Source organism: Alternaria arborescens, assembly GCF_004154835.1.
Source record: "Alternaria arborescens strain FERA 675 chromosome Unknown contig_6, whole genome shotgun sequence".
Taxonomy (NCBI): Eukaryota; Fungi; Ascomycota; class Dothideomycetes; order Pleosporales; family Pleosporaceae; genus Alternaria; species Alternaria arborescens.
This window is the reverse complement of record NW_021167861.1, coordinates 196,047-220,901: the sequence shown is the minus strand read 5'-3', so window position 1 is coordinate 220,901 and position 24,855 is coordinate 196,047. Positions and strand designations below refer to the sequence as shown.

The 24,855-nt window shown below is 51.4% G+C and overlaps 10 protein-coding genes across 10 annotated transcripts; 7 read left to right on the top strand and 3 right to left on the bottom strand.

Annotated features, from left to right (window-relative positions):
• Nucleotides 1–653: 653 nt before the first annotated feature.
• AA0111_g3278 (hypothetical protein) lies at nucleotides 654–2,806 on the bottom strand (the record flags this gene model as incomplete). The annotated part of the gene is made up of 2 exons (XM_028649144.1): nucleotides 654–2,341; nucleotides 2,386–2,806. 2 exons carry the CDS (start codon nucleotides 2,804–2,806, stop codon nucleotides 654–656), a joined length of 2,109 nt encoding a protein of 702 aa, XP_028508962.1.
• Nucleotides 2,807–3,307: 501 nt separating this feature from the next.
• On the bottom strand, nucleotides 3,308–4,005 carry AA0111_g3277 (hypothetical protein; the record flags this gene model as incomplete). Its single annotated transcript, XM_028649143.1, has 3 exons — nucleotides 3,308–3,754; nucleotides 3,802–3,859; nucleotides 3,950–4,005. 3 exons carry the CDS (start codon nucleotides 4,003–4,005, stop codon nucleotides 3,308–3,310), a joined length of 561 nt encoding a protein of 186 aa, XP_028508930.1.
• A 310-nt stretch (nucleotides 4,006–4,315) lies between these two features.
• AA0111_g3276 (hypothetical protein) lies at nucleotides 4,316–5,221 on the top strand (the record flags this gene model as incomplete). Its single annotated transcript, XM_028649142.1, has 1 exon — nucleotides 4,316–5,221. One exon carries the CDS (start codon nucleotides 4,316–4,318, stop codon nucleotides 5,219–5,221), a length of 906 nt encoding a protein of 301 aa, XP_028508929.1.
• A 960-nt stretch (nucleotides 5,222–6,181) lies between these two features.
• On the top strand, nucleotides 6,182–6,590 carry AA0111_g3275 (hypothetical protein; the record flags this gene model as incomplete). The annotated part of the gene is made up of 2 exons (XM_028649141.1): nucleotides 6,182–6,238; nucleotides 6,288–6,590. 2 exons carry the CDS (start codon nucleotides 6,182–6,184, stop codon nucleotides 6,588–6,590), a joined length of 360 nt encoding a protein of 119 aa, XP_028508961.1.
• An 864-nt stretch (nucleotides 6,591–7,454) lies between these two features.
• AA0111_g3274 (hypothetical protein) lies at nucleotides 7,455–8,297 on the top strand (the record flags this gene model as incomplete). Its single annotated transcript, XM_028649140.1, has 2 exons — nucleotides 7,455–7,633; nucleotides 7,718–8,297. The coding sequence occupies 2 exons, from the start codon at nucleotides 7,455–7,457 to the stop codon at nucleotides 8,295–8,297; spliced, it is 759 nt and encodes a 252-aa protein (XP_028508928.1).
• A 101-nt stretch (nucleotides 8,298–8,398) lies between these two features.
• AA0111_g3273 (hypothetical protein) lies at nucleotides 8,399–10,486 on the bottom strand (the record flags this gene model as incomplete). Its single annotated transcript, XM_028649139.1, has 1 exon — nucleotides 8,399–10,486. The coding sequence occupies one exon, from the start codon at nucleotides 10,484–10,486 to the stop codon at nucleotides 8,399–8,401; it is 2,088 nt and encodes a 695-aa protein (XP_028508927.1).
• A 2,018-nt stretch (nucleotides 10,487–12,504) lies between these two features.
• Nucleotides 12,505–14,299, top strand: AA0111_g3272 (hypothetical protein; the record flags this gene model as incomplete). The annotated part of the gene is made up of 3 exons (XM_028649138.1): nucleotides 12,505–12,665; nucleotides 12,731–13,090; nucleotides 13,138–14,299. 3 exons carry the CDS (start codon nucleotides 12,505–12,507, stop codon nucleotides 14,297–14,299), a joined length of 1,683 nt encoding a protein of 560 aa, XP_028508866.1.
• A 3,096-nt stretch (nucleotides 14,300–17,395) lies between these two features.
• Nucleotides 17,396–19,972, top strand: AA0111_g3271 (hypothetical protein; the record flags this gene model as incomplete). Its single annotated transcript, XM_028649137.1, has 2 exons — nucleotides 17,396–18,323; nucleotides 18,372–19,972. The coding sequence occupies 2 exons, from the start codon at nucleotides 17,396–17,398 to the stop codon at nucleotides 19,970–19,972; spliced, it is 2,529 nt and encodes an 842-aa protein (XP_028508926.1).
• A 1,145-nt stretch (nucleotides 19,973–21,117) lies between these two features.
• On the top strand, nucleotides 21,118–21,607 carry AA0111_g3270 (hypothetical protein; the record flags this gene model as incomplete). Its single annotated transcript, XM_028649136.1, has 2 exons — nucleotides 21,118–21,333; nucleotides 21,401–21,607. 2 exons carry the CDS (start codon nucleotides 21,118–21,120, stop codon nucleotides 21,605–21,607), a joined length of 423 nt encoding a protein of 140 aa, XP_028508746.1.
• Nucleotides 21,608–23,353: 1,746 nt separating this feature from the next.
• Nucleotides 23,354–24,674, top strand: AA0111_g3269 (hypothetical protein; the record flags this gene model as incomplete). The annotated part of the gene is made up of 4 exons (XM_028649134.1): nucleotides 23,354–23,904; nucleotides 23,963–24,048; nucleotides 24,113–24,545; nucleotides 24,590–24,674. 4 exons carry the CDS (start codon nucleotides 23,354–23,356, stop codon nucleotides 24,672–24,674), a joined length of 1,155 nt encoding a protein of 384 aa, XP_028508922.1.
• Between the last annotated feature and the right edge of the window lie 181 nt (nucleotides 24,675–24,855).

Here is a 24,855-nt window from a genome sequence, read left to right as displayed (position 1 = left end):
CTGCAATAGGAAGTTGGAGTGGGTGAAAGTCATGTGATGGATCGGCTGGCGAACGTTGGCCCGCTGTAGGGTGATGCAATGATGAGTTTTTTGAGTAAGTGTATATACCTTTGCGCTTAAATCCGACGCGAAGACCTTCTCTAGACATAACTCTTGATTCCTACCGAACGTTCGTTTTCTAGTGTGTTATGTCGCCATATAAGCAATGAGAGGAGTGATTGTGACAGAGCATCCTTACATCCGTAACAGATAGCAGACCTAGAAGAGAAACATGTTAGGTAACATATATTGCCACGCACAGACATGAGGCAAGAAGTGAACGGAGTTGCATTTTCTGTCTGCCTTGGCTTTGTTACGTGACTAGCGAAGGCAAAACATAAGCCCGCTTCTTCCGGTAGGTCGTACATGAACAGGTTCTCACAACGTGAGTGTGAAACGGATAGCGCTGACACATAGCTACACACCTCTCCAGAAAATCCGCTTGGATAAACGTGCATGATTCGAGAATTTCAGTTGCCTCCTACTCAGACGATCGAGCGCGGCATACTTTCTGAAGTCAAAGAGAGAATGCGTGTTGTTCTTTAGAAACATGAAAAACGGGTATGTTCTGCATAGTGACGTTTTCTTTTTTGTCCAGGAGCGACCCCAAACCTTTATTCGCTGTCGCTCGGTACGTAGATGATCTCATCGTCTTGACCTGGAATGCTAGGTTCGCGACGTCGCCTATTGCTCCTGCTGCCCGAAGCTATGCTCCTGTCAGAGAAGTCGTTGATACCGTTCAGTACACCATCAGAAAGGTTCATAGACGGAAAAGCATTCTCAATGCGTCGCTGTTGTGCATGGTTCCCACCCCTCTGTTCCAGCAGAGCGTCCAGTTCAGAGAGATCATCTTCCGCTCCGATGAGGCCGTTGTCAAAGGCATCGAGGGTCTTAGCTATGATCTGGTACATAGCCTGTGCCATTATAGGAGGGAATGCATTGCCAATCTGCTTTGTGGCATCGCTCTTGGTGCCTGTGAACTCATACAGATATGGAAAGCTCTGGAAGAGGGAGAGTTCGCGTGGTGTGAACGCACGTTCGCCAGACGGATGAGTCGCGGTAGTACCACCAGTAGTGATGCAGCCTTTAAGGAATGTGTGTGGGTCGTAGGCTCGCCTAGGGTTGGTGTACAGTTTCGGCTGGTGGTATGGGTCGTTCATAGCGCGTGGTCCCTGGCGAGTGATATGCGCGAGAGCTTCGTTGATGTACACAAAAGGCTTGAGGCCACTTCCTGGAGGGCCATGGCTGGGCCTCGGGAATGGAGGCAAAGGTGTTCCTCGTCTTGCAGCAATGATCAGCAGACGTTTCCGTTTTTGCACAAGACCGTATTGCGATAGATCCTGGACTTTATAGCGGACATCATATCCGGCCTGGCCGATGTCATATAGTAGCATGAGAAAGTTGCGCTTGTGCTGCTCGTGAGTGGCGAGGCCAAATGTCTGCTCGAGGGTTGCAACCAGAGGCTTCACCTTCTTTAGGATAGGACCGACAGTGTATATTGCTTCGTAGTTGGCTTGATCGTTAGGGCCGTCAGTGGTATGCGCAGGGCTCCAGTAGCAACACGGGGGCGACAAATGAAGGACATCAACCTTCCAATTTTCTTTGCTAATACCATCTGGCGGGAAGTTGTGAGCATTCATCTTTAATGCATACGCACTAGGATGATTAAGGCTGTATGACTTCAGTGCGCGTTCATCATTGTCAAGTCCCCACTGGACATAATAGCCCGCCTGGGCAGCGCCTTGGGACGCACCTCCAGCTCCGCAGAACACATCCCCAAATGTTAGCCGACCTTGCTTCAGCGGATTTCCCTTGCGCTTTGGGTGTTTTTCTTCGAGTATCTCAAAGTCAGGAGAGTCGTCACGGGTACGTCGCTTCCTGCTAACAAGAACGCAGTCGTCGTCTTCTATGTCGCTTTCCACGGAGATGGGTGTCTTGCGCGAGTAGCCAGGATCTGGGATGCAGTCTTCAGACTTATCGGCCTCGTGGGTGTATAGATGACGCACGATGCCACCATAAGGCTTGTTTCGGCCTCTGCTGATGTAGAGTACGTTGACAACACGACATGTTAGCCGACTCTCGTGGAAGATCTCCCGCTTAATTTCGGAATCACTCATACCACTTGGGTACGCAGTATTGCCGTCGGTTCGGAAGCTCATAAACGGGTAAGGCTTGTTCGTGAGTGTGCATTCGCGTAAACGGACCACCTCTTCAATCTTCACATCTTCCATGCCGGCGACAAGAGGCGAACGGCTATCATCTTCATCGACGTGTAGCACCATTCCAAGTTCGTTGAGTTTCCCTATCAGGTCAGTAGGAGTCTAATCCTCTATTAATTGCACTTACAGTCAAAAATCTGGCCTAGGTATTTAGTGCGCCGCAGTCGATAGCCTCTCAGTCGGACTTCATCTGTCTGCATGTTCATAATGATGGTCTTGATGCGGAGGAAGTCGCCGCTGTGCATAGCTTCTGGTTCTTGTTCTGAATGGTCCCTGAGCTCTACCGTGTCACCAGGTCTAACGATGATGCCCTTGGCTATCTTGAATCTCTGTATTGCGATATCCGGGAGATGAATGTTATCGTGGGATGTAAACTTATGTGTTGTTCTCTGTCGATTTCTAGAGGCGGCATGAGGTGGAGTGGCGTTGTTCGTGACAATCTCATAGTCGGACTCGGTGTCTGAGTAGTAGTTGAGGAGCTCGATATCACTATCATTATCATCCCAACTCTCATCGTCATCGACGGTGTTCCCAAGGCGGTAGGACATGATGCAGACAATTCTATAAATCAGCTGTCTGGAAATTGACCAGTAGGGAAGAAGACCTGTAGAGTGTGAGGTTGTGTGAGAAGGGATTTGCGAGATGAGGACGCGAAGTTACTGCGACGATTAGGCGCCTAAACGTGTTCCCACATTGAGACGCGTGGTGAAGGTGAGTAAGACAGCCATTACAGATCAGTGGTGAAGCAGTAGTATTAAGCAAAAACTGCAAAATTAGGCGCGTAAGACAGGTGCTGAGGGAGAAAGAGGTGAGGAGTAGTCGGTAGAAATAGACGTGGCTTGTGGTGGCAGGAGCAAGGCGGTAAGAGTACCCCGTCCAGTTCCAAGTGATTGGTATAGTTGCGGTGTGCGTAGCAAGGCGCAAGGCACGGCAATAGACAAAGTAAGGATTTGAAGATAAGAAATGCCGCAGGATGCTATATCCTACCAAACCCAACTATACAAGGGCGCCTTCCCCCCAGCCCCAAAAGGTCGATTGCTCGGCATAACTCATCGGATGGTCTTTTGTACAAACTCCTTCTCCAGCCGGCCGACCTCGTGCTTGAAGGTCTCGACCTCTTTCCAGCAATCCAGCGGTCGTCGGTCGTGGGTCCTCAGACATGAGACGACAGCCTCCTTTGCCTTTGTGACGTCGGCATCGGCCTGTTCCAGCTTCTTCCTCTGCTCCAACTTGGCCTTGAGCTGCTCAATCTCCTTGGTGACACTGTCCCTGCTCAAGTCCTTTTGTCGTTGCTTCTCGGCGAGGGTTGAACTGCTGGATGTCGCATCTTGGATCTTCTCGACCAGGGAGGGCTCATCCGACTGTTGGCTCTCTCCGGAGAGGGTTTCGCTGAACTTGGAGAAGTTCTGCGTCTCTTGCTCGCGCAGCTTCTCGAGCTCGGCGGTTAGGCGTTCCTGGTATTGGAGTTCCTGCTGTCTTGATCGCGCCGAGTCTGTCTACGCCCTGTTAGCCGCAATTCGCCTATGTGAGCCATGGAACCTACGAAAGTGTTCTTCTGCAGCGATCCGACGAGTTCGTTGGAGAAGCTGTAGGGGTGATCTCTGCGCGCAAATTATCAGCACACGACGTCACTTGCTCGCTGCATCTCGTGGGAGGGGCTAGAGCCATTGACGGCGGGGATTGTGACGTACGAGGAGAAGACATGCTGCTTGACCTCTGACGAGGGTTTCGAGTTCTCGGCGCCCATGGTTGCGGTGGTGGGACTGGGGATATTTAGGGCGATGATGCTGTTTCCTGCGAGGAAGTCGGAGCTGACGGCTTGGCCGACGAAAGCACGCTAAGAACCATCCCTGTAAACCATCTCGAGGCGCGTCAGTACCAGAAAGTTTACCCTCGGGTTTGTGTTTGTCCAGCGTAAACAACTCTGCTTGGCAATTCACAGACTATCGCGAGGACAAAAGCCGAGCGACTCGTTGGTCTCACAGTCACACCAATAGATTATCATCATTCCAAACTGCCTACGTCACAACAACCCACTCGACCCCCCTCCTCTCGCGATGCAGTCTTCACTGAACAATTGGCTGAAGAAGCCAAGTCAGGACAGCCAACCTGGACAACTCCCAAATGCTCCTCCAATTGTGTCGCCAAGGACGAACCGACCACCACCTCCCCCAAAGTCAGTTTCAGCGCCTACGCGCGTGCCCTCCAACACAACGCCTACGCCCTCAGCAATGGAGAACTGGAATGACATACCCGACGACTTCCTCCAAGCCCCCTCAAGACCGCGGTCCAAGAAAAGCCCTCGTCCGTCTCGAGCAGTCACGCCTGCCATCTCGCGCATACCTTCGCCCATTTCCCTCTCCCCTCAGCAACCCGCCATTCCACACCTCTTCGCCCTGCGTCCTCTGCCGCCCAACGTCCAACTCGTACCCCTTACCGAAGACTTGCTGCCATCATTCAAGCGCTTAAACACCCTCACTCTCCCTATATCCTATCCGGAGACCTTCTACAAAGAGACTATGACGGAGCCACACCATGGCATTACCCTTGTGGCAGTGTGGCACTCTTCGCCTACCAATGCCAATTCGACATCGCCTGCAGAGAAGCCAAACCTCGTTGGTGCCGTTCGATGTCGCATACTACCTTCCTCGCAATTATACATTTCTACCATCGGTGTCCTGGCTCCCTACCGCACCCACGGCATTGCCATGCATCTTCTACAGGCTGTAGTGAAGAAGGCCGTCGAGCTTCATGGTGTGCGCTGTGTCACGGCGCACGTGTGGGAAGTCAACGAGGAAGGCATGGAGTGGTACAAGAAGCGGAACTTTGAGATACTCGAGAAAGAAGAGGGTTATTATAGAAAGCTGAGGCCGCAGGGTGCTTTCCTTGTCAGGAAATGGATTGGCGTTGGTGACCTTCTGGGCAATGGTACCCTTCAGCAGAATGGGGCAGGCAGTGAATGATTTGGACAAGACCCTTTTGCCCTGGACACGGACCACCATTCATCCTCACCGATGTGCGTGTAAGCGCACTGCTAATGTCATTTGCCTAGAACAAGCTTAAACAGTGTATACCCACGGTCTGGCCCAGTGTGTAATGCATCGCTTGCTTGCCTTACATTCACCTGCCCCCGGGTCACGGTACGATGCCGCGATCATCCGCGGCGTCACTCGGATTCCTCGTAACCTGTTCCGACTACCAGTCTCACTGCTTGTATCGAACAATCTAAGCTTGCGCGATCTGGAAAGTCGCACAAGTCATGGTCAGCTTGAGTGGCATCTGAGTCTAGTGGTCGGACAAGGGTCGACTGGGTATCAATTTGCGGCTAAAACACATCCCCGTCTATAAGAGTCGTCGTGAACAAGAATAGTATCAAAATCGGTCGCGAACCTTCTCGGAACGCAACCGAGCTTCAACTCGTGGCCAAGACCAGGTTCAGTCGAAATATGGGTATAGCCGCGCATCGTGGGCAGCCTTATCCGAGGAGCAGTTTACAATACACAACACCAAACACGGGCGTATACCCAGGTGAACCTGTTTTTCATCTTGCCAGCCTTCGCCAAATGTGTCGTTCTGAGTGCCTTGCCTTCTCTGACTGACTGACTATACAAGCTCTCGGTAGGCTCTACATTGCCTGTACCATCACTATGGCACACAAACTCGCTAGCCACAATATAGGCGAATGCACAAGCAGATTGAGATGGCCTCGTATTTTACCTTGGCCCCAGTTAGACTGCTGTCCACACTGGAGCCGCGGGTATCTAGAACTGTAGCCATGAAGCAATTGTTGAGCCTGGTGGTGACTTCCTTAGACTAGCAGCAAAGGTCTGTGGCTATAAGATGCTTTCCATGGCCCATGAGGCCGAATTCCACGGCTAGCTCAGCATTTCCATTCACTGAAGCATTATTATCTACCCATCACCATGCAGCTTACTGTACTCGCGCTTCTAGCGACAAGCCTCTCGACAGTGTGTCTTGCAGTATGTATCTTGCCGTCAAGCCAGACATCTTGTACTGATTTACCAACAGGCGCCGGCCAACAACCATGTCGCCCTCGAACCACGCCAGACCTACATCATAACTTGTACCAAGGGCGGATGCACCGACAACATCAGCCGCACTACGCCGGGTGTTCCAGAGCCAACAACAAGCAAGATCACAACTACAACCAGCAAGAAGCCTGAACCGCCCAAGACAAGCACGAAGCCGGAGCCGACCACAACGAAGAAGCCAGAGCCACCCAAATCAAGCAAGAAGCCAGAGACAACTCCAACTCCGACAAAGGCTAGTCACATACTGATTCGACATGATCTTGTTCTTGACTTCTTCTAACATAATTAGACCACTATCAAAACGACGACAAAATCGACGGTGAAGCCCACCAAGACCACTACTGAGGAGGTTGGCCCGAGCAGCACTAGATGCCCTGTTCCTCTCTACTACAAATGTGGAGGCTGGGATGGTGGTGTTCCTTGGGCAGGTTGCACAGTATGTGTCAAGGGAGCAACCTGTGTGGTTCAGAATGGTATGTGGACATTGATAAGACCCACGTCCTATGTTATGAAGCTGATCTTCGGTAGAATGGTACTCCCAGTGTGTAGCAGACGACAGCCTTTTGGAGGAAAGCCCTGTAGAGGAAGAGTAATATGGGTAGTTTTCGCACACTTAGTTCAACGAGCATCGTGTAAACTCAAGCATCTATATCTGCCCGGGCATCTTCAGACTGGTTTCATTGTCAGTTCAGACACTTTGCGCTCTGCTTCTACTGTAGCAACAATTGCTCCTTTCCTCCGCATAGATGATGGCACTCGGTGTTTCACGAACCTGATCTCTCACCCATGTTTCCCGAACAAGGTGATTACCAAGGCTTACTTTGCGCGTCGAAGCATGACAAGGCGCACAAAGCGGACATGGTGGGGTAGCTTGAACACGTCCCTGGCACGCCCCACCATGCTAATCAATTCCCATACGAACGTCATACATACGGATTGAGCTCCGCTAGCTGCCGCGCACCTGTCGCGCATACTTGAACAAACACTTTCCCTGTGGTTTATCTTCTTCAAACCTCTCTCAATATCTTCTTCTAAACGCGCATCATCTCTGAACCGTCGATTGACCCGATCACTTCGCGTCACCTCGCGTTGTTCCCATCTTCCTTTCCTAGTAACTGCGATAGCAAGTCTCTTGATAAACATAATGCCCGACCCACGAGTCTTCATAATCCGCCACGGCGAAACAGAATGGTCACTCAACGGACGCCACACAGGAGTCTCGGACATACCGCTTACAGGAAACGGCGAGAAGCGTGTAAAATCCACAGGCAAAGCGCTTGTAGGCGACGACAGATTGATTGTACCAAGTAACCTAGCACACATGTACGTTCTCGATTCCAGCAAGAAATCTTCTTTTAAAAAAAAAAAAAGAATGAAGACTCCACGACTGATATTGATACCCAACAGCTACGTTTCTCCCCGCACACGCGCCCAACGCACTCTTGAGCTCCTCAACCTAGGCTGCAAAGAACGCTATCCCTGGCACGACTCGTCCAAACCGCACACACCAGATATCCGCACCAACGCCAAAATAGAAGTAACAGAGGCAGTCAGAGAGTGGGACTACGGCGCCTACGAAGGCCGCGTCACTTCGGAAATCAAGAAAGATCGTGAAAGCCGCGGGTTAGGCGCAGACTGGGATATCTGGAAGGACGGTTGCGAGGACGGCGAGAGCCCGGAGGATGTCACAGAGAGGCTGGATAAGCTGATCAAGGAGTTGAGGGAGAAGTACCACAAGGGCAGATTTGGCAAAGATGGAAAACCTAATGATGTGTTGATTGTGGCGCATGGTCATATTCTGAGAGCTTTTGCGGCTAGGTGGGTGGGCAAGAAGTTGGAGGAGAATCCTAGTTTGATTCTAGAGGCGGGTGGTGTGGGAACACTGAGTTATGAACATCATAATCTCGAGGAACCAGCGATATTGCTGGGTGGTGCTTTCGTGGTTGATGTTGTGGAGAAGGAACAGGAAGAGCAGCAGAAGAGCTAGATCACAGGTCACAATTCATATCAATCGGTAGGTATGTGTGTTTAGTTCGTTGCTTTCGTTATCGTAATCCTGTTTATCCTTCTTCGCATTTGCGGACCTCATCAAGCTCCCACAACAGCAACTCTTGGCATGGTGGCCTGGTAGTCCAGACTCTTCTGTTTAGCAATCCGGGCGAGCTGCTCCCTGTTTTTGAGTGCCCACAGACCAAACTCACGTACTGCAAAGGCGTTCATGAGGCTATCCCGACCATATTCTGGGTCACTCCTAAGACTGATCTCAGAATAAGTCTTGCACAGACTATCCAATGCTAGCTGCGCCTTACTGAGCGGACCCCGAGCAGCTTTCTCAACGACCTTGGCGATATCAACAGCACGTCCGTGGACCATGCGCAGGGAATCGAGATCCGAGCGCAGATTGTGGCCGACCACGATAGTCTCCTTATCGATGAATTTGTGTAGTGCGTTCCGTGCTGCCATCCAGCCCTTGAAGACCTTGTATCCAGACTTTCGAGCTGCTTCCATATCCCTCCAGCTGAATAAGCCGGTGACCGCAGAGCGCCAATCCAAGACTTCAGCGTGCGGATCTGTGCAGACGAGGTGATTCATGAGGATTCGGCAGGTGGCAAGGTCGACAGCTGCGATTTTCACAATCTCCTGAAAGTTGCCCTTAAGCACAACTTTACTGCATGAGATGGCGACAACATCCAAAGCAGGCTTTGATGGGTTACGAGCGGGAGAGGGCTCAAAGTCGCTAAACGGATACTCGGTGTTGTAGTCGTCCTTGAAGGCCTTTGGAGCCGGTACGTATTCGCCTTGTAGAATCCTCGGGAGATGGCACATGATATCGAACATGGCAACGACTTCATGCTGTTTTGCGACACCAATACGAGTCCAGTCAATCCCGCAGACGTTCATCTTACCATCATGTTGAATGAAGACGTCGGACTGGATTAGAAGCCGCAGGATCTTCGCTTGGATTTGTTTGGCTTGGTCCAGCTCGGCAACACCGCTCATGATCGTACTGCTGGGTAGTTGGATTGGCTGAGTAGGTGGCATATGATGTTGTATTGGCATAGGACGAGCGAAGGTTAGGGGCTGCGAGGGTACTTGCTGCGTCATACGATGTTTGGAAGGTGTCATTTGGGGTGCTAGAGGTGCCATACGAGACGCTGGAGGAGCACCACGAGGAGCGGAAGGTGACGCGCGTGGGGCAGGGCGACCTCGCTGACCACGACCTCGAGATGACGCAGAACAAGGTTGCAGTAGTAGGCCTTCTTGCCTCATCTGCTCCCTCACGGCTCGACCGACCGCATTCAGTGCCTGACCACCAATACCATGGGCATCAGTCTTGTGTTGATTAAGGCCAGCTTCCGACCTAAATACCCTACCGCAGCCTTTGATATTGCACGCGAAGCTATTCAAGTCATTGATTGGAGCAGACAAGGTGGACGAGGAAGATTGGGCGCAAGGTGCGGGTGCTGCTGTAGGGGCCTGGCGTTGCTGCGGACTAGCTCTTACGTGGTTTGTGATTGTCCGTGTATTGCTAACTGGTTTAGTGGCTTCCAGTACTTGGCGGTGCTTCTTGGACGACGAGATGGGCGTGCAGCCTAGCATATGGTTGTTGTAGTGACCTCTCGAGTGGAACACACGCTTGCAATCGTGGCATTTTACTCCGTCGTCGCTGTCAACAGTATCAGCTTCTGATGATGATGATGCGTTGGGGTCCTCATAGAAGGGTACGACTGGCGATCCGTCTTTGGGTCTGTCCAGGTCAACATAACCCCGGACAGCTTCGGGAGATGTGGTGGAGTGCTTTGGGGCAGTGTGCCTCCAATCGGCACAGTCAGAGGCGACGTTGCTGCGGTGGGCATTGTGTTGTTTCTGGTTGGTGAAGGTCTTCTGGCACCGATTGCAGGTGATTGCCATTTCAGATTCTTCTGTGAGGGCTTCCAAGCCTTCGTTTCGCTGGTTTGGGCGAGCTGTCTGTGGATCTCCGTGGCTACTCTGGATTCGATGAAGCTCTAGGGCGTGGGAGTCATCGAAATTCCACCCACAAGTGGCGCAAATGAGCTTCTTGTTGCTTATGTCGCTGTGATTGGCAGTGTGCTGGCGAAGAGCAGCTTTACTGGTGAAGGATTGCTCGCAGATCGCGCAGTGATATGGTGGCTTACCGCCTCCCCGGCGTGTCATCGCCGGTGAGATAGCAACTGGAAGTCACCCTGTCTGTTGCAAGTGAGGTGAATTGTCTTGTTAGCCTCTATTTGCGGGGTCAAAGACCGTTAGGAAAGCGCGACGGGCACGGACTGTTGATTGTTACGATACTACGTGGGCTACTAGAAGCTTCTGTGACTCACCTTCATCTCAGCAGTGCCCTTTCAGTCTACTTCCCTGGTTCCAGGTGTGGTTAGAATAGGCCGAGTCGATGCACGATCCTAAGAGCCTTTGCAATTTGTTGTGGCTCAAATTTGTTGGACGATATTTGGGCGTGAGAGTAGCCGTATCCTGTCAGTTAAGAGCAGCGTACAAGGAACATACGTGAGATGAGCGCCTCTTGGTGCCATTGAGGTCTTCTCCTCAGTGTCGTGAGTATGCTGTCGCATGTCCATATGACTTCCTAGACTGACATGGTAGTCTACAGATACTCTGTTGCAACCAAGTACTCATGTTGCGCATAGCTTCGATACATTAGCAATACTAAAGGGTATTCCTAGTAACCATGAGTCTTCATGACCGGGTGTACCTAGGTAGTGAGTACTTTAGGGTGATTGATGCCTGGAATGCAGATGAAGACTTTTGGGCTTCGGCATATGGGAGGCAGCTGGGGAGGGGTCAAGCAGCAGCAGTAAGGGACACAATCTCAAAGATTGAAGTATTGGTGAGTGACCCCATCAGATGCTCATAGTCTTCGCCAAGAAATGCCTCGCAATGCCTAAGATCCTACCTATCCGCATGCATGACAATGCATACGTCGTACTTGCACCCAAGCGTTCAGCCTTCTGAACAGCATAATACAAGATCCATTCCTCCAAAGTGCACTGGCCACTTTGCCCCGTCATCGCCAGATGTCGAAAGCGCCACGAACTCCCTTAGCATTTTAGTCTCCGCTTATCGTAAAACAAACAAGAACGGCATCTCGCGATGCGATCTTAGATGACTTGCCTGCGCCACGAGATGACGCATTCGAGATTTGCGGCACATTTTGGAACTTTATTGAGGATCGAGCCTTTTTGTTGATACTTTGACAGCAGCGCTCGTCCCAGTGAAAGCTCTAGTAGCGAGTGATCGAAGTCGTAGATAGAGTGCGCAAGCTCGGTTTCGACTTGGTTGACCATGTCTATGCTGTACCGCACATCCATGGGCGCATACATGCTGTTTAGACTCGGCGGGGACAACGCCACGACTGATGGGAGTCGCGATCACAAAGTGTTGTCATCTGCCCCACGGCATATGGCGGAAGTCGAGGTCGAATCGACAGCCGTGAGAGCTGCGATATTTTGATGACTATACCAAAGAGTTGGAGAAGAGACTATGGCTGCGAAATCTCGTGGTGCTGATCGGGCTTGCCACGGCTAGCCAATTCACGCGCTAAGTCTCAGCTGTGGGGCTCTGCGGGGTAGCTAGCGTTCTCTCCGCAAAATTGGTGGCTGCCTCCCGTCTTCGCAGGGTGCGATGGCCAAACTTACCAATAGAGTGTGCACCTTTGCTAAAGCTGTGCGCCTCCCTTACGTCCAAATGCTCGCTTTGATGGAATTCAACACCTTTGTCTGGCAATGCAATCAGGCTAAACGCATCTGAGATGCATGAATATGCGCTGTTTGGGCCCTGCATCCCTAATACATGAGATAAGCTGCAAGCTCTTTCGTCCCGGGTCCAGACGTGCATTTTTCGACAAGGAATTCTCCAACATTGGCGCACAAAAACCTATGGATTGCCGGCCCCCTGTGGGGCTTCAGATGAATGAGAGCTGTGCGGGGGTCGCAGAGACCACATTTTGGACACTGAACCCCCAGGAGGCGCACGCTACCCCTGGTCGATGGTAGCGGCAGAGCTGGACGAAACTTGGGGATGCCGATCATTCATAACGCGCGCTGTCCCACGTTGTTGACACCTGCATTCTGGAACCATTCGTGGGATTCCTAACATTGCTTTTAACTTCCTCGTTACATCTTCGGAAATTTTCTTAGTATTGTGTGGGTACAACCGTCACCATGGGTTTCCTCGGTATCGTCGAGGATAAGCATCTTGCGCATGTGCCTGCAACCGTCATCCTCAGCGAGGAACATAATCCTCTCAATGTCTCAGAAGTGGCTTCGGCGAGCCTGAAGCGTGGCACTGGCAAAGATGCAGACGTTATTCTGATACCACAACCGTAAGTACTACTAAAGAGCTGCGTGTTCAGTCCATAGTACCTACAACATGACTGATGCGATGCAGTTCCGAAGACCCCAATGATCCATTGAATTGGTCATACACCAAGAAGATGGTCATTATGATCATCGTATCCTACGGCTCTATACTCTACGCTGCCGTGCTATCTCCCCTTCTTTCACCTGCACTGGTACTCATCGCAGCAGACTATGGAAAGAGTGTCGGAGACATCACAGTCATCTCCGGATATATGCTACTGGTGACTGGAGGGGTCGGACCTATCGTCAGTGCATTGTCTAGGAAGTATGGAAAACGTCCCCAGCTTATAATTGCGTCGCTCTTCGGTCTGCTAGGGACTGTAGTCTGCAGTGCTGCAAACAGCTACGAGGGTCTCTTAGCTGGGCGTATCATTCAAGGAGGTTCTGTGTGCGTATGATCTCACTCTAAGGATGACATGTGCTAACTTCTTGCAGCTCTGCTTTCGAGTCCCTCGTAGTCGCTATGATTGGTGATCTCTTCTTCGTCCACCAGCGTGGCGGATTCATGACCCTCATCCAATTCATCTTGGGCGCCGCGTCGAACTTCTCTGCTATCATTGTCGGACCTATTGCAACGAATCTCGGATGGCGTTATCTGTTCCACATCCTCATCCCTTTCGTGGCTCTCGAAGTCATTCTTCTCTTCTTTTTCGTTCCGGAAACCAACTACATTCGTGATCATCGGTACGATATCGATGAGCTATCCAACGACAACCTCGCAGACCTTGCAGCGACCGAGAAGCGACATGCCGGTAACAGCGAGAAAGCTGGAAGCGACGACATGATGAAGATCGAGACGGCGACCAGCTCACCACCTGCCCTGCGCCCAAAAAAGACCTACGTACAAGAGCTCGCCATCTTTACAGGGACATACTCAGATGATAACTTGCTGCAGCTTGTTATTGCGCCTTTTGCAGTTTGCGCAAACATGGCTGTACTCTGGATGGTTATAGTGACAGGAGGGCTCACTGCTTTCTTTGTTGCACAATCATACGTCATGGCTCAGATCTTCATGGCTCCTCCATATTTGCTCAGCGCAGCTGGTGTTGGCTACCTCTCTTTGGGACCTTTTCTGGGTGGCCTTCTCGGATCGATCCTCCTTGGCGCGACACTCGACCCTCTTATCAAATGGTGCGCGAAGAAGAACAATGGAATCTACGAGCCGGAGTATCGTCTACTTGCTATGATTCCGTCCGTGACGATTGTCATAGGTCTATGCTTGTTCGGTCATCTCGCCGAGGAGGGAAAATCATATTATCTTACAGCCTTCTTCCATGGCATGGACCTCTTCGGAATCGTCATAGCTGCAATCTCTGCCTCATCTTATGTCCTGGATTCCTTCCGCGATATCAGCTCTGAGGTCTTCATCATCAACATGGTTCTCAAGAACTTCCTGTTCTACGGCTTCTCATATTTTGTGAATGACTGGGCGGCTAACGAAGGACCTGCTGTTGTGTTCTATACCTTTGCCGGTATCGCTGGCGCAATGATCATCACGACTCCCGTGTTCTTTTTCTGGGGCAAGGTATACAGAAGCTATTGGCACAGGCATAATCTGTTGCAGAAGTGGGGTATTGCGACGCATGCGGAGATATAGACGGGTTGAATCGTATAGCTGGAGAGAGATTTGAGGCCATGCTATCGTAGTATTAGCTTTCCAATATGGTTTATCTATTACTCAAATATCCCTAAGCCCTGCAATTTTCGGTTGCATACTGCCCGAGGCTTTGAAATCCTCGAACGTGAATAGAAGGATGAGATTTCCCATGAGTTTAGCTTGTTCCGCCAAGTTCATAACTCCTATGCTGAACTCACCCATTGATTTGAATACAATCAGCAAAATCCATCCCAATTTCTTCAATAAAAGATAAGACCATTTCAACATCCTATGAGAGAGATGCGTACATCGTGAACGTCAATTTCTCACGTGCCGGAGCCAATTGTGCTCATCTTAGGTCATTGTCCTCTAGTTCCCACATCCGACCTACCTGGCCAATGCTCATCATTGTGGTTGGATGTGGTATGGAGTCATTCGTGGAGTAAGAGCAGAACATATCCAGGACTAGACCAATGTGCTTGCAATGTTGGCCTTGACACAGCACAGCAGCGTCGACTGGAATTTACAATCGCCGTATGAGACTACGAGCTGCTGCTGAACAGCGGAATATGGACCCGAGCAACTGGAAATATATGAGTATGCATACACAGCGCCGTTGCACTGCGTTCGCTCGCTCCGACGGAGCCTTGTCATTGGACGGATGTTTCGAAACGTGTCCTGCAGGTAAGATAGGATAAATTGCCGCGCTTGATCGAAGCCGACGTGCGCGTGAGTTACGAGTTCTAATTCAGATTGGAATGCCATGATCGATCTTCAGCCGGTAAGAACTACCAGTGTGAGTGAAGGTGGTATATTTGGAACTTATAGCACGCTTGCGTACCGTTTTCATGTGAGATACCGAACGCGATTTCATCCGATATCGCCGGTTATGGATCACTGAGTAGCATTTCACATAGTAGGCGACTGAGATCATGCTGGCTGGGCGCTTCGAGAGGCGATCGCAGTGCCGCAATGAGGGTATGCGCGCTCGGTACGCTGAACCCACGTTCTCTGCTGCAAAGTAATATATTCCCAGCAAGATCTACATCGCCACCCTTCTCGAAGACGCTTGAAGTGCCACCAGGCCCATAAAGTCGCCCAAGACATTATCCAAGCGCTCGATGTGCACACTACCCGAGACCTCGGGCTGACTACATCGTGGCAACTTAGCATGTTCGATTAGAGTTGCAGCCACCAACCCCACTGCACGTACTTGAGCGCGTAGACAGTCTGGAAATTGAGTGTACCTGAAGATCCGGCACTTTGGGTTATCGATACTCACACTAATCTGATCGCATTGGGCAAATTGAGGGTCGTAGGGCTGGCGGTTACGCATCGCGTATGTACGTTGACGTGCGGGGCGGCCTCCAGGGCGGTCTTTGGGCGCCTAACGGTTGCGAGGTGCTGGAACCTGTGTTTGTGTGTTTGTATACAGAGACACACGACTGGTCTGGACTTGGATCGCAATAAGGGTCATGCAGGATAAGAAGTTTGCGTTTGAGGGTATGACTGTATCACGATAATCATCACTTTTCTCAGGATAAGTGCGCCGGACCTGCCGGACTGTGACCGCTCTGTGCGTGTTTGGCGAATCCAAGATCAAAACCGAGCTGTGGTAGACATCGTGGTAGAGAGGATCCACTCTTGCCTAGAGATGGGACGGGAAGAAGGGTGGACCGACCCAGGCCGTGCGATTAGACCCTTGACCGACTCTTTTCCATCAACTTTTCAAGCGATTTACCGAGCTTCAACGCTCGTACATGATGTAGTGCAATTCATGGTGTGAAGTGTCGGATGAATTGTTCCAACCAACGAGGGACGAGCGTGGGATCCTCAGCGGGCCATCAAAAGCTTGACTACAGGCTAAGCTTCTTATGGATGGTCAGCGCTTAAAACCTCGATCGACGGCCAGTGAAAGCTTCGCAACACCAATGCACCCCGCTCCACAATCTTGCTTTTTCCCATGCATGGCTGTCAGTCTACCCAGGAAGGGTCTCAGGGCATTAGGGCTTCAATCCTCCAATTCGCTCAATCCATGGTCATGCGAACGAAAGGCCAGCCCACTTTGGTCCACCAGATGGATCCGAGCTACCGAGGAGCAGGAACCCTGAAGTCTGTGATACGGCTGCGAGATATGTCTCGGTGATTCTGCTAACACGCTATAGCGCTAGACTGATGAGCAGAATATGCTCTGAGACTAAGATGACGAACTATCTGACATCAGATGTTAGGCCGGTATGAAGGGGGGGCTGCGACGTTCATGCGGTGCAACAACCTCAGAGCTATCTCAAGATGAAGAGCATGTAAGAAACGGCCATAGATCGAATGGCGATGTCCGCTGCAGCCGAGAGCGCCTCCCGCTCAAAAGGGATGACCAAGGCCGGTCCGCTTCCTTGACGGACCGCCACTCGCCAGTCACAGCGCTGATCCTGCATGATGCGCAGTGCGGCGATAGCAACTAGCTCTCGGACAATCTAATATGTGTATTGCTGCAGCCCACGAATGTGACGGCGCTTTGGGCTCGTCATTTCTCTTTTGGGACCCCTGGTTCGACTCGTTATCACATCTTGGCCCAATAGCGTGGGTTCTGGTGAGCGGTTGAATATCATTTTCCATTTGCTGCCACGATACGACGGGTCTTACCCTTGCGAGTCACCCGCACTCCACTTGCGCATGGAACTTAAGGAACCGGACTGCTGCTCGCGCACGGTATCTGAACATAAGCATTCGGCGGTTGCACACTTTTTTGTTTGTTCTTGCGCCGTCTACCACTATTCATACTGAACATTCTTATCATATTGTGTGTTGGATTAAGCGGTGGATAAGTTCTCGCTACCTAGGGATCTCTGCGCCACGGTACAACCACACCTCCGGATCGAGTTTCCGCTGCACCTTCGCGCGCATTGTCACAGTCAATCCTACGTCTTGGTACCCATGTAGGAACGGAGCCCCGGATGTTCATTAAGCCTTTGGTACCCCGAACCAAGACCCGTTGGCCTAGGACGCATCTCTGCCGTATTCCGGCTTCTGCTGGCAGAAGTGTTTCACGATTATCACGCCAATTGTTGCAAAAGCAAACCCAACGACTACTCGAAAATGCCGGTTATTCGGGAAGCTCTCGTGGAGCGGACGGGTGTGGCCATGGAGCAGCTGGGCGTGGTAGTGTCACACGCCGAGCGAGACATTGTCGAATCGGTCTCAGCATTACTACGACGTGTAAACATACCTTTCAACAGCACAAGCCCAGCTGGATTGATAGAAGCCAACACCGTCGATCCATGGAACAAAAGCGGCAAATATGCGCTCGCATATGTCTACTTTTGTATACCTCTGCTGGTCATCGCAGCCCTGATGCGATACTATCATTTATTCACGGATAAGATCCGGACAGCACTACACCAAGAAGAGGTATTACAGTCCTCGACGACATCCTCTCCCGACACAGATTACGAGATGTCGGTACTTGATACTGACAAGTCCACCATGAAGTTCTTCCCACGCGAAGGCCCGCTACCCAGTGCGCCAAAACAACAATCCAGCGTTTCTTCTTTCGGGCCGATCAACAACATTATAGCGTTTTTCCGGTTCATCTTCTACCGGCCGATTCCACAGATCAGAGTCAAGAAGGGATGGAGGCCAATCGTGTTCCCTTCCTTGGCTGTTATCGTGATTGTACTCCTAGCCTTGCTCCTGGGAGTCCTCTACTGCACCCTTCCACAGCCGCTATTCTGGGACAGTATCGCTTATGGCTCACCTCCATTGGCAGTTCGCTCCGGCATGATGGCTGTGGCACTGATGCCATGGATCGTGGCACTTGCGACTAAAGCGAACCTCATCTCAATGGTGACGGGCATCAGCCACGAGCGATTGAATGTGTTCCACAGATGGGCAGCATATATTTGCCTCGTGTTGAGCATCTTGCACACTGTACCCTTCTACGTCACCCCAGTCTGGGAGAAGGGTGCACATCAGGCATTCCAGCAGCTGCTCAATCAACAGAGCGGAATGTACATCTATGGCACTGGTATGACCTTCCCATCTAAGACGCAGATCACATACTGACAAGTTTCAGGTATCGCAGCACTCGTTCCCTTGTGCTTCCTCTGCACGCATTCGATTGCGCCCCTACGCCACCGAATGTACGAACTGTTCGTGGCCCTGCACGTGCCCGTTGCCATTGTCTTCCTCGGAATGATGTTCTGGCATTGCAACAACTACCTAACATCATGGCACTACCTGCTTTCCACTTTGGGCATCTGGCTACTGTCCTACTTCATGCGGCTGTTCTATCTGAATTGGACTCGTCCAGGTCAACTGTCATGGCTTATTGGCGACGAGGCTGCCGTGACGCTCATGCCAGAGAACGCTATCAAGATTACTATTCCAACCCGAATGAGGTGGAGACCTGGACAGTATGTTTATCTTCGCATGCCTGGTATCTCAGTGTTTGAAAATCACCCCTTCACCATCGCTTCACTATGCAGTGAAGACTTTCCATCTGAATATGGCGAGGGCTACCGGGATATGGTTCTCGTCTTCCGCCCGTTCGGTGGTTTCACAAAGAAGGTTCTTCAGAACGCTCTCGACCATGGCCCATGGCACACATACCGTGCCTTTGTTGATGGTCCATATGGAGGTATGCAACGGCGCATTGAAGCCTTCGATGACGTCGTACTCATTGCAGGAGGTAGTGGCATCACTGCCATTGTCTCGCAGCTGCTCTCCCTTATCAAGAAGATGCGCGATGGCAAAGCTGTCACGCGCAAAATCCACGTGATTTGGGCCCTCAAGCGTCCTGAAACCATGGAGTGGTTCAAGGAAGAATTGCGCATCTGCCGTGAATATGCGCCACCCGAGACCGTACAGTGTCAATTCTACATCACCGCTGCGAAACGTAACCCAGGCGGTGGACTTGTCAGCGCGAAAACACCTACTCGTCCAGTGTCGCTGTACTTCCACGACAAGGTCAACGATGCTTTCCAGAACATTGCCGACCACCGCCTTTCGGGTCTTTCGGGTGTCTCCTCAAAGCGACACTCCGCTCTCATCCGCGATGAAGCGCAGGGAGATCCTGAGAAGGAGTCTGAGCTGCGTCGCGAGAACGAAGATAGTATTACGGCACTTCCTCAGGCGCACATGGTCCCCGTCAATAGGGGCCACCTCGCACCACCACGCTCAAGCTACAACAGCGGGCGAAACTCTGCCGAATCAGCAGACAGCTCGAACCCGGATATGATAGCGCCTGCGCCACGTGGCCTTGCTGCTCGACGTCAAGAGCGCAACCTCTCTCTGGACATCAATCAAGCCGTCTCCGCAGGCTCCGGCGCCATAAATCCAGATATAATCCACAATCCCACCGAAGGCGCCCAAGGCTTCGATTTTGGCTTCCCATCAACACCCACTGAGTTCCAAAAGAATCTGATGCGTTTTGCATTCCTGCCTGCAGCTGTCAAGAAAAAGGACGGCTGGAGCACTGAATATGGACGCCCGGATATACCGTATTTACTCAAAGGACTGAGCAAAAACTTTGGGCGCAGAACGTGTGTGTTTGTTTGTGGGCCACCCACCATGCGCATTAGCGTGAGTGAGACGATTGCGCAAATGCAGAGGAGTGTATGGAGTGATAGTGGGCGGGACGAGATTTTCCTCCACGCCGAGAACTACGCCTTATAAGGCGTGGGTGGTACATTTCTTTCTCTTGTTTTTTGTGCATAGCGTTGGATGGCTTGGTGTATATACCCCTTTGTCTTATTCTCTTATACTCATGTATCTATATGACGATCGACGATGTCAATATCGGTCGCTTCTCCGCCGCTTGGCTAAAGGCCTGGATCAACCAGTCTCCATCTCAATGAAGAAGTAAACTTCAACACCAATGTTGGAAGTGTGTTTCCGATGAACCTTGAATCTGACACAAACTTTCACGAGATATTATGCAGGCATTCTTCGACGTGCTTACTCCTTGTGAAACTTGTTGCGCATTTCTGCCTCGGCATGATGGAACCCAGCGACGCCATAGAGATGTACCGCGTGCCAGACTACCAACAGCGTAGAGATTGAGGCTTGATACTTGGTGTACTCGTTCAGCGGCACATGCTTGTCACGCTCTCATTCTATTGTCACCTTCTGCATATGGTTCGCCGACGGTCGACCAGGAGTACCCTACCCCTCCGCACGCGAGCTGGTGGGGTCGTTGTTCATCCATGAACCTCGCGGCACAATCAACGTATCCTTGTCGCGGATTGTGGAGAGGGTGTGCGTGCGGAGACACTATCCCGCGCTCTAATGAGAGCCAGAAGTTGAGTGCGGCACAGCGCTATGGTCGTACGGACGCAAAAGCAAACAGTCGTGGTTCAGCATCATGTCGCAGCGGGCGGGTGGGAAGATGATGGGCTTGCTGACCGCTTGCTCGCTCATGGCGATACGCGCTGCGTCGCGGATAGAGACATGTGCAGCGACTGCAACACCAAACGGCGGCTGCGTACTGGCGCATGGGGACGGCAGTACATAGGGCTGCAGCCGGCTAAGGGGAGATGAGGGTGTGGGATAATGGGCGTTCGCATGCCCTTGCTTTTTGGTGATATGCTTTTGGGCAGCCGGAATTGCCGCTTGGCGCATCTCGCCCGCCCGACCCATCTCAAACGACATCAACTTGCATATTCCCCTTCCTCCTCCACGCAGGCCTGCTGTAACGTTTCCCAACGTTCGTAGCCAACTAGTAACAATTGCTACGCCCAAATCCTAACCAGCCGTCGCACACGCGGAAGCCAGGGCGCAGACTTCCCGATCGACCATGTTCTTAAGATAATTATGTGCACATGTCCGCCATCCCAGTGTCTGAACTGGGCCTCAACTCGAGCGAGAGCAGATATCTCCAGCAACAAATTGCCGCCTCACAGCACGGCTCCAATTCATCGCGTGCTGCCTCTCACGCCTCCAGCCAAGGCCGTCTCCTCCTGGATCCTTCTAGTTTGCAGGCGCTCAGCGCCCACTTTGACCGTCTAATGTACTCTATCCAGCAGCGCTGGCAGTATGTGAGTGTCTTCTGTTATGTCTTTAGGTAGGCTCGATTCTGTGTGGTGTAGGACTGACAATGGCCAGCTCACCCAGCAGACACAAACAGCAACCCAAGTGCAGTACGACCGCGCAGGCAATGCCATGCAAATGGCTGATGCTGAAATCGCCCGCTTCCGCGCAATCCTCCACGAAATCGATGAACTGCAAGTAGAATTCGATACAGTCCGTCGCATTGGAGAGATTGTCAAAGGATTCAAGTCACGCGTCGACCGTCTGGATCGCCGGATATGAACGCATTCCAGTAGATTGGACCGGCGTGTCTCCAGTGTCACAACCTCTTTTGCACGAACCAATCTACCTACACTCCTTTACCATCACGAAAAGACATACTTTGTCCCCACAGACACACACTATACCTACTAAGACTGGAGAGCCTCGCGGCATGGAAAACCTCGGGGACACCTGCGAGAACGGAAAGCCTCACGGCTAATGGCGTTTTGGTTACGTTTTATTGGAACTCTTGCTTTTGGGAATACCCAGATCTGCTTTTGTCCGTGTTTCAGTTTGCTTGAGTTGCGGTACCTTTCTTGCGTCATTCGTGTAACTTTGAATTACTTCTTCTAAATTATTACGTCTTGCTGCGAACGGGCTGCTGTACGTCATTGTGGATCGACGCTGCACGACCCGATCCCCTGTTCAGCCGCAAGCTGTATGTTCCTCCCGTTTAAGGCATTGCAACACACTGCCTTTGCATATCTTTGCTTTCGTGCTCAGTGATGTTCGCAGTGTATTCCTTTTGAAAGAATCCTAACTATTGCTGTAGGGTGTGTCTCCAACTACCACCAAGTCTTCCTCGCAACGGCAATGAAACCTTACACTTTCATCTTAGCATACTTTGGCTGCTGCAGCCCGCATCATAGTTACACTGGAACGCTTTCGGTATCCGAAACCCCTCACGGCACGCAATACGAGATGCTGTGTATGAAGTTTACCTGCTCATGCTTCCTTTCTCATCAACCAGGCTTCTGCACCCTGCCTTGCAGCACTACGTTCGCGCTCCTTGTCCGATTGACTATATGGATATCCCTCTCGATCGAATACCTATAGGCAGACCTTGCATGCTAGCCGTTGTCGTACACATCTTGGTCATGGCTATGTACACTCGTGAACTGCAAATGGTCCCTGACATGTGTGACTTCCAAGTTGGGTGAGAGATAGTCACAGGAATCAGTGAACCTTCTCAATTCAACTGTGAGCCGAGGCACAACACCGTCGCAGGTAACAACATCGACCTGTTCATTTGTACGCAGCATCAACACGTTCATCAACCGCCCCCGACTGATTAGCCGCGAGACAAGCTTGCAGATAAATAACGTTACGAGATTGCGGTCAGGTTTCTTTGTACGCTGAGAAAGCACCATCGCTCCGATAAGAATTCGTCCGTCGTCATACATGCACGAATGCATCTCAGGCCCCTGCGAAAACACTACAATCCTCGATGTTTCGGCAGAAGACGCTAATTCCTCTCCCACCGCTCTTATTGGCCTGGTCGCATTTTCACGTGCAGAGTGGGTATCTCGCGTCTAGCAGAAAGCTAGCTTAACATGCCTTCGGAACCGGTGGGTACCTGCTTTGTACTATGCGCCCATGTGTTACTTGTCATCAACCTTCGAGTTTTCGCCCAGGGTTGAACACAATGTACATTCCATTTCGGCTTCGAGATCTCAGGAGAGACGGAAGTATCGTTGGCCTGTAGTCTATTGGTGGAACAGGACCTTAGTGTTTGTTTGCTACTTCAACGTTCTCTTGGCCCCGTGGGGATCTGCGGGTCGAGGGGACCTAACGGCTAGTAAGGCACCCTGTACTCGGGCCCTTTATACCTCATCTGGATCCAAAAGGGGACGCCTAATGGCGCAGCAATCAAGATTCCGTCTTCCATGCGCCTGTAGAAAAAGACTTGGCTAGGCTCTCATCGCATCCTACAGCCTTTACTGCTCTTCCTCGTTTCTTGTTAAACGCCATGTTTTCGCCATCGCTATGCACAAAATCAATCTACGGCCAAGGAGGAATCCGCTGCGGTCGCTGGGGCGCACTGCACAATCCCACTGGAAGTTGATTCTGGCTATCGTGTCATTGATGCTTATCGAAGCATACGTACATGTACGAAACTACGATGTTCCTCGCCCGTCGACACCCCTCGACGCACCCTTCTACACGGGCTGTCAGAGCCCCGTCCTAAACACGACCGCACGCGAGTCCGCTGTACTCGTAATGCTGGCGCGCAACTCGGAAGTCAAGGGCACAGTTTCCAGCATTCGAAGCGTCCAAGAACAATTCAACGATAACTTTGGGTATCCATGGGTTTTTCTGAACGACGAAGAGTGGACGGGGGATTTCAAGATTAAGGTGGGCAAAGCAGTAGGAAAAGATACGGAAGTAAAGTTCGAGGTCATTCCAAAAGAGATGTGGGGATATCCCGAGTGGATCGACCAAGTGCGCGCGAGAAGCAGCATGCAATCCATGAAAAACCGAGGTATACAGTATGGAGGACAAGAAAGCTATCACCACATGTGCCGCTTTCAGTCTGGGTATGTCAAACAAGCCAAACCCCATCTCAAGAACGGTGCACTGATAAAAACTTCACAGCTTCTTCTTCGACCACCCGGCCCTTCTTCCCTACAAATACTACTGGCGCGTCGAACCCTTCGTATCCTTCACGTGCGCCATAACCTGTAAGTAACCTTTGTGCACGAAATCTAGGTGATACATTTGCTCACTATGTGCATCGTACGCTAGATGACCCCTTTGTTGAGATGACGCGCCACAAAAAACGCTACGGCTACACAACTGCACTCTGGGAACGCGGGCAAACCGTCCCCTCCCTCTTCTACAAGCTCTCCCTCTTCAAGAATAAATACCGCCTCCCCACCACCAGCCTCTGGACCGCCATGGTCGACGCAAGCTACATGCCCTGGCCCCTCCGCCGTGCACTAGCGCTCTTGCGGAATCGGGATGAGAGGGGGGATTTGTGGAACATGTGTCACTTCTGGTCGAACTTTGAGATTGCAGATATGGATTTCTTCCGTGGAGATGCGTATCGTGCCATCTTTGAGTATCTGGACCGTGATGGCGGATTTTATTATGAGAGGTGGGGTGATGCACCCGTGCATTCATTGGCTGCTGCCATGTTGTTGAAGCCGGAGGAATTGCATCATTTTAGTGATTGGGGGTATGTGCATGATGGGCTGCAGGTTTGTACATATGCGACTACAGAGCAGGAGAGAGCGAGAGGGGTGAGCGTACCAAAGATCTCGGGGACTCGTGGAGAATGGAGGGAGCAGACGGGCTGCAGATGTAAGTGCGATGATGCGATCAGGGTTGTGGAACCGGTGTGTCTGAATAGGATCGGGTTGACTACTAGCTAGTCTGGAGATACGGCAAGCAGCAAACGTTGAACATGCATGCAAGCTCCTGCACATTGTGACCTACTACAGCTCTCTTGGTGCTGAAGTCCACTCAGGATCTACGTTCCCACCCGC